At 35.5% G+C, this 8,884-nt stretch overlaps 1 protein-coding gene across 1 annotated transcript in view; it reads left to right on the forward strand.

The window, feature by feature from the left end:
• The window catches only part of LOC150077448 (cysteine and glycine-rich protein 1-like), a 74,572-nt gene extending 70,122 nt beyond the window's left edge, over positions 1–4,450 (forward strand). The window contains exon 6 of the mRNA XM_090386215.1: positions 4,272–4,450. Within this exon, the coding sequence (XP_090242341.1) occupies positions 4,272–4,345 (74 nt within the window). The 3' untranslated portion in view covers positions 4,346–4,450. The remainder of the gene's footprint in view (positions 1–4,271) is intronic.
• The last annotated feature ends 4,434 nt before the right edge of the window (positions 4,451–8,884 follow it).

Here is an 8,884-nt window from a genome sequence, read left to right on the forward strand (position 1 = left end):
AAAATCTAACAAATTCGTCTGACGACACAGCGCCTTCTTTTTTTCACGCAGAATTTCTTCGTAGCAAGCTAATAATTTTTTTTATTCCTTGCTTTGTAGCTATAACGCGTTCTTCGTTGGAGTCTATGTTTTCTAAAATTTTTAAGCCCTTTACAATTGAGCCCTTTTCAATTTTCAACCTGTCAAGTTTGCAATTGTCATGTGCTTTTCGCCGTTGCTTCATTTAGGCCTGTAGCACGTGTAATATCACATGGTCTTTCATTTCGCTCAAAGCGTTTCACAATTTCATATTTTTTCTCTATCGACAGAGGCGGACTGGCCATAAGCCTTACCGGGGAAACCCCAGTGGGCCAGTGTGATTTTGGCCATAAACCATAGTATGAGGCCACTATAAATTTTCCCCGGGTAAGAATTTTTGACCCAGTCCGCCTCTGTTTATCGATAATTGCTTTTCTTTTTCTCTCTGAATCTGCAGTGTCCTCACCAGGACGCTTCCTTTTCACACCTTTTAAGTGTTTTACTCATTTTTAGGGAATAAAGCACAATTACAAAACGAGGAGGACGCTTGATACGCATAAACAAAGCTGCGCGCATGTAGCAACTGAATAAACAACACCATAAAGGCAGAGATACGCTATTAACACCTCACATTTCTAGGGGTTACTACCATAAAACAATAAAAATCCAGTTGGTTTCTGCTAGTGAAATCTGTTATAAACTGGTAGTAAACTCGATCTAATTGCATTTGCGATTATACCGATAGCTGGAATTGTGTTGGTTTTTACGTTATTATGGTGAAATGTGTTTCCCCTTCACTGATATAAAAAACATAAAAGCAGCAAAGTTGAATTTTGTTCATCTTTCGCTCTCATTCTCCGCCGTCGCACCGTATATCGATAACATATGAAAAACGACCTTGAAGATAGTAGGCGGCAGCGTTGCCAAACGAAAAAATCAAGAACCGCGTAACTCCGAGTTCGCGTAAGTCGGGGTAGTGTAAGTCGGGGTATTACTGTACTGTAATGATATCAATGTTAAGTTAATTATATACTTAGCTAAACACAAAGATATATGCCCAACAAGTGATTTGGAGTTATAAGTTAATTATTAATATATAACAATTATCCAACTAATGCTAACCTAATTAATTCGAACTTTAGAGCTACTTATTTACCACAATTAAAAATTTGAATTCTTTTACCACTCACTCTACTATAACAATGGCGGCAAAATTTGAATGAAACAATGGTTCTATATATATTAAGTAGTAACCTATAAAATCTTAGACAACTCCATAGCCAGGTGGGAAGGAGAAGCAGTGCATAGCACTCGCTTCTTGATTAGACCGGGGTTCGAACCTGTCACCACCAAATACGGAGGATGTGGAAAGGTCAGGGAATAACCACCGCATATCCCGGAGCAATATGGCCTTAGTTGCTAATGCTCCTAAAAACCAAATAACAAACAAACATAAAATCTCTAGCTAAATTAAAAATAAAATAACGAGTGGGACTAGGATGTAACGCTACTTATAGAGTATGATTTAATATAACAGTAAATAAAATGGCAAAAGTCTTCAAAAAATGATCGATTTCTTGGAGCTGGAAATTCACTGCTTGCACTTGGATAATCTCATCACCATAGTGTGGGATGTGACGTGCACACGCCCTCCCACTGGGTATACTTGATTTTTTGGAGGGGGACGCTTTTTTCATTAAACACTTTAATGTGAAATATGGACAAACCATCCCACAAATCTAGATAAAAGTGGTTTTTTCTAAGATTCATATTTTATTTCTCTGAGATTAAGTGTGTGTGTGTGTGTGTGTGTGTGTGTGTGTGTGTGTGTGTGTGTGTGTGTGAGGTCCATTCAAAATGCTTCTAGATTATGCTCATTGTTCAGGGTTGAACAGCAGAGCTCAGTACAGCAAAGTATAATGTATTTAAACATCTCATCCTTATCTCTGTGTATTCAGCTGATAAGGACTTGTTTTCACATCTTGCCATATTTAGAAATTATTATTATTAGCTATGTGGTGCAAGGAAGCCCGAGGCTTATGCTACACCAGCCAAAAAAAATTCCCAAGTTACCCTGAGAGAGAGAGAGAGAGAGGTAGAAAGGAATTACCAAGAAAGGGTGCCTCCATAGCCAGGTGGGAAGGAGCAGCAGTGCATAGCACACCCTTCTTGATTAGACCAGGGTTCAAGCCCATCACCACCAAATACGGAGGATGCGGAAAGGTCAAGGAATGACCACCGCATATCCCAGAGCAATATGGTCTTAGTTGCTAATGCTCCTAAAAACCAAATAACAAACAAACATACCAAGAAAGAGAAGAATGGTGATATCCAGCTCAGGGCCCTGGGTGTGCCAAGCCCATACTCACTAGTTGTGAGCCCCTGGGGTTAATGTTGGAATGCACTAAAAAACTTGTTTTAGGTGTATTTAATTTTGCTTGATTTTGGGAACTGCAAGTGAAACATTTGATGTTAAAATAGCACACTGGGGACTCTGCAGTGGGCTTTACACTAGTTTTCAATTGGCAGTGTCATTTCAAAGGGGGTAAATAGGCTGTTGAAAGTGATCTTTTGACAGACGCTGCAATCTGGATGGCCACCAAACACCTCAATAGATGATGAAATCATGTCCACATTCTTTGCCACTTGTACAGTGTGGTTTTTTTTTTTTTTTTTTTTTTAATGGCCAAATACCAAATTGTCCAAGCCCAGCAGTGCCTGTTTTCATTAGTTATGAGTCCTTGTGACTTTGTTTCCTAGACTTGGGCATAGATTTGATGACATACTGACAATAAATAAAGTGCAGTATGGCAGTTCAGACTTTCAGTGAAAGTCTGCATTTATATAGTAATTTAAATGTTTTGTCAGTCCATGTTATCCATTACTTACTCATTTTTCTTTCTGTTCTATATTATTTACCCAAGAAAATATTCTTTTGTTATCCATAAAAACAAAGCAAGGGTCACATTAAAAATAAAATATAATATGCAATAATAAGTACTTTTTTTTTGAAATTATATTTATCTTTGGATATGAAAAATTGAGAATTAAAACAATTTCTTCTCTCCCTTACAGCAAAATATATCTTCTAAAATGATGGAGCATAGATTTCTTTCTGCAGTTTAAGTGGGTTGCATTGTAAAACATTGGGTAATGCTGCTATATTAAACCTATTTCATTAGTAAATTAATAAGAGGAGTTTACCTCAATATAGTACGTGGAACACTTCCGTATGATACCCTCCAGAAATTAAATAAATTTCTGGAGGGTATCATACGTTTTAATTTCTGGAGGGTATCATACGGAAGTGTTCCACGTACTATATTGAGGTAAACTCCTCTTATTAATTTACTAATATTATTATCAACGTAGAACATATTGAGTATTACAGCTCTGATTCATATTATCTAAACCTATTTCAGTATGTCAGAATTCCACTATTATTGCTTTTAAGGTGATAACATCGATCAGTGATGGCTGTTAACATTTTTCAGTGTTTGAATGATAACTTATTTAGTAATAACAACTATGAGCAAATAACAAATGCTTCTATAGCTGTTGGTGCCTCCGTAGCCAGGTAGGAAGGAGCAGCAGTGCGTAGCACACGCTTCTTGATTAGACCGTGGTTCGAGCCCGTCACCACCAAATACGGTGGATGCGGAAAGGTCGGGGAATGACCACCGCATATCCCGGAGCAATATGGCCTTAGTTGCTAATGCTTCTAAAAAACAAACAAACAAACAAACATCCATCTATAGCTGTACAAGATATTAAATAATCCATCTTGTACCTTTTCTGCTTCTCTCTCTCTCTCTCTCTCTCTCTCTCTCTCTCTCTCTCTCTCTCTCTCTCTCTCTCTCTCTGTGTGTGTGTGTGTGTGTAGTGGTGATATTTGTAGCAGTTTGTGATTTCATTCCTGATTTTGGATAACACTTTTCGTGCTTGTTTGCAGAATTCATCATTTTGGTATACTGCATTTGATATGAATATTCTTACTTAAACAGAAATGAACATTCTTACTATTTGTTACCTGGACTATATCCCCCCCTATATTCTGATAGTTCTCCATTGTCATTTCCCAACTTTGTTACAATTCTTTTCTTTCATGTATCCATACTTTGATATTTGGAACATGGAACATAGTTGTGTATGACACTTTGATGAGGTATCCAAATAATTTTGCTAGAATAAAGTAACTACATATATTGTATGTATTTCTTTCTTATTGTTTTTCTTTCTTTCCTTTCTTACAGCTTGCTATGGAAAACTGTTTGGACCCAAAGGTTATGGTTATGGACAAGGTGCAGGAACTCTGCAAATGACATAGTTTTGGTTTTAGAGCTGTCTGCCTCTTCCATTTAATTGTGGATATGGTAACCCACTTGTACAGTCCCCATCATCTTGTAATATATTAGCTTTAACTCAGTGCCATCAGGTTGCTATATATATATAATATATATATTTTCTTGTTTTGTTTTTCAGTTTTGAGTTGTCAAATCAAAAGTCAGTTTTTGCAAAGGTGGTGCAGACAGTTAATTTTTCAAATTGTTCTTAATGTTTATTTTCACATTATGCTAGAATTAATTTCAGAGAAATTTGTTTTGCACCATCTATTAAACATTCATAACTGGGACCATTAATTTGTCACTCATATTAGAGATGGATGGGAACAAGCACAGTAAAATGTTTTAATCTATACTTGTTACATGATAATGAAATTTTATTTTTGTAGTGTTGTATAATAAACTAGTTGAAGTAGTTGTTTTGAATGGATAATCATTCCAGCACTTTTAAATGTGCCATGGTTGCACCAGTCCTGTTAATATGTTAAATGATGATAACTAGATATGCCAAATAAAATTTGTCATTTCATGATCTGTTTTGAATATGGTATTTCTTAGTTGGAAAGTTTGATCCTTACAGAGATGAGAAAAGTACAGTGGATTTTCACTCTGTAAACTTCAGAAGGCTATTACAGCCTAATCAGTTTAATATAATTAATTTCTATAAATAACAAGGAGTAGTTTTGAATCTGAGAATAAGGCAATGGTATCTGCACAAGTGTATAATAATCCTCTACTTCTTGTTTTATTAGCAAGAGTTTTGTATAAAATACACTTTAAGTTTCTAAGAGATAAGTTCTCTGATTTACAAATTGTAGTTAATTATCTAATAACAGAAAATGAGAAATATTAGAGGATTTGCAAAAAAAAAAAAAAAAAAAAAAAAAAAGAAAGAAAGAAATGGTAGACATACTATTTAAAAATATTTCCTCTCCAACCAACTGTTAAAAGTCAGTCTATTCCTAGCTGTACTCCTAAAGTTTGTCCTATTGTTAATGCAAACCTTTCTTATAATGTTATTGACTTTCCAATTAATAGTGTCTTTTCAAAAGCCTAATGTTAAAACTAAATTTAATTTATTAATTTTGAAAGCTTCAGATAATATCCCGTGTGATACCAGTTTAGATGTTAGAAATGAGGTAGTGAATCACATGAAAAACTTTTAAGAGATGAGTGAAGTCATTAAAATTAATTTGAAAGAAAGGAATTTTAGTAGACTGTTTCCATGAAGAGATAAGCAGGATTGCCTCTTCTACACATCTTGCTGAAAAAGGTATAAAATCAGACCCTCCCAGGCTTCACAAACCTACTGTATTGCTATATGACATTGACAAAAACCTATTAAAAAGTGATATAACTGAAGGCTTGTTTTACAAGAATTTTCAGCACTATTGTGTATATTGCAGTGACTTTGTTAAGGAGTTAGTTTAGATTCTCTACAAGAACAAAATTACATTCCTCGGTTAATTGGGTTATTAGTTTAAGTCTAAGACTTCTTTTAATTGCTGTGAGTGTTGATTGTTTTTTAGTAGGCTGGACAGATTGCAAATTTAAACCTTTCACTATTGTTACACATTGCTTTGTTTTTCTTGCCTATGGGCATACTACACAATCATACACATAGGATGCTTCCTTCTACAGGCATTATGTTCATATTGACCAAGTGTATGCTGACTGGCCAAATAGGGAACAACTGCCCTATTGTTCATATTGAAAAAAAAAAAAAAAAAAAAAGACTTTCATCATTCAGTTAAGGATGTAAACTGTCCCAAATACCAGTGTGCTTTGGAAGTAGGAAAGAACTGAACCATTTATGTCTAAAAACTTTGATTCCTATTGTGTTCCTATAAAATTATCAATCTTCTTCTTTTACATAATCATATTTAATAGTATTACAAATTAACAGATAAAAATCAAAATGCTGCAGATGAAATTAGACATATATAAGAAAAATGTTGACTCATTTCATTTAAAATAACCATATTACTTGCATGGGAAAATTGTGAGATTTCCTTTCCCTTTAAAGGGTTATTCAGTTTCAGCACCAACATGCCTATGCTATTGTGATTCTTAATGATGATAATATGGACATGATCATTATTGATGGTCTCTGTCCACAGTTTATTACTTGCATTCTAGTTACTTATAGTTTTGGCTGTGTCTTTTCTCTGCATATTGTGCTTCTACAGATTTAGTATTAACCAATAGTAGTGGGAAATGATGCAAGAAAGCAAACTGATACAGCAGCAGCAAAAAAAAACCCACCAAGACACCTCACATTTTCTCTATTCATTCCCTCCAATAGTTTGTCTAGTTCTTCCTTGAATTTATTTAAGCCATAAACTTCCACAACAATAAAAGCTGGAAGTTTGTTCCAGCAATCAACCATTCACTGTCTAAAGGCAACTTCCACACATCAATTCTATAACTGTCCTCCCTTAATTTGAATTTGTGCCACCTCATGTGTAGTCTGACTAAGAGGAAGAATCCCATCAGCATTGAGCTTGCTCAATCCATTCAAAGCCTTAAACACCTTAATCAGGTCACCTTGCAGGTGCCAAGTCTTCACACGCTGCAATTTGCAGAATTGAAGCCTTTCTTGGCAAGAACATCCCCTTTGTTTCCCTTTTCTGTACTAGTTCCAGAAGCTCTACATCCTTCCTAAAATTAGGCCTCCAGACTTGTATGCAATATTCAAAATGTGGCCTGACCATTACCTTATATAATGGGACAATCATCTTATCCCTGCTAGTAAAATACTTGTATATCATTGACAAAACCACATGAGTTATCCTGGCAGCCTGTCTGCATTGCTTAGAGAATTTCATATCTGACTGAATAATTACCCACAGGTCTTTTTCATTTTTCACTACCCTGAGTGTAGTACCACACAGTTGGTATGTTACTCTGGGGTTATTGCTACTCATAGGCAGTACTTTGCATTTGGCAATATTAAACCTTGCATTTTTCATCCCATGCAATTTCTCAGCTAATCTGCCTAACTTTTCTAGATCATTCCTGTCATTAACTCTCCTCCCAACCTTTGTATCATTTGCAAACTTGGACGTTAAGACCGATATGCTTTCATCAATATCATTAATAAATATAGAAAACAACAATGGACCCAACACGGAACCCTGGAAGACTTCACTAATATCATTAGTCCATGGAAGTGTCTATTGATTACAACTCAGTCATCTCCCGCTCAACCATCCCTTTATCCATAGCAGCAACAGTATCAAAAGCTTTCCTGAAATTCAAGTATATGATATAAAATTATTTTTTTGCATTCAGTTCCTTTGTGACCACATCGTAGTATCCAGTAAAATTGGGCAGACCAAATTTCCATTTAATAAACCCATGCTGTTTGAAGTATAATTGTAGCCTTGTCTAGGTGATCCTGCATTACTTTTTTTTTACCAACGACTCCATTATTTTCCCTGAAACAGCAGTTAAACTAATAGGTCTGTAATTACTCATGTCACCCTTTGATTTCCCACTTTGTGAACTGGGGATACATTTACACATATCCAGTCCGTGGGGACCTCCCATGAATTCAAGGATACTCTCATAATTGACTCAGAGTTTGCTTGCTTCCTTTGCTGCCTCTTGTAATACAATTGGATAGATCCCAAATGGCTCAGGTGCCTTTCTTATGTTTGGCTCTGACAATTTCTCTTCCACTTTACTCTCAATTATTACAGAACCATTTAGTTCTCTGTTAGTTTGATAAATTTCTTGCATCCATTTCAGTAAAGAATTCCGCATATCTGAAAGTAAATGCAAAATACTCATTCAGTTTGTCAGCAACCCGAGCAGGATCATCAACAGTTAAACCATCGATATCAAGTTCAACGATTTGATATATTGCCTTCAATGTTTACATAAGTAAAGAAGTCTTTGCTGATTTTCTTTGCATCCTCTGCCAAAAATTACTTGTAATTTGCCTTAGCTTGCCTAACCTCCTTTGTGACTTGATTACAGACTAGTTTATATATACGTGTGCTGTGTAAGCTGATAATTTATATGCATCCCATGCATTTTTCTTCTCTTCCACAAGTCTAATTAGTTCATTTAACATCCATTTAGGTCTGAGTCTTGAACAGTATTTTTTAGTTGATATGAAAAGCCTTACTAGCTTCTATGGTTATTCCCTTGGATGCTTTCAATTTAAAATTTTCTGTGGTAATATAATTAGTTGTTCCCACTGTGTAAAATTTAAAAACATTCAGACCACTACTGTTACGAAAGCGAAAACCCTTACCCTTGATGGTAGTTCCATCATCTGCAGATTATTTATGCATGAATAATCACTGCTGATAATCAGATCAACAGTGTTACACCTTGTTGCCTCTCTAACATGCTGCTGTAGAAAAGAGTCATTCAATAATTCCACAAAAGTCTTACTAGTGTGTGATGAACCCACAATTTCCAGTCAAATCTGGAAAATTGAAATCCCTCATAAAACAGCGATTTACTGGGCCACCGGATTTCTCTATACAGTTGTTCATTGCACCCATCAG

This window comes from Mastigoproctus giganteus, chromosome 12 (genome assembly GCF_048544385.1).
Source record: "Mastigoproctus giganteus isolate SK-2022 chromosome 12, ASM4854438v1, whole genome shotgun sequence".
Lineage (NCBI taxonomy): Eukaryota > Metazoa > Arthropoda > Arachnida > Uropygi > Thelyphonidae > Mastigoproctus > Mastigoproctus giganteus.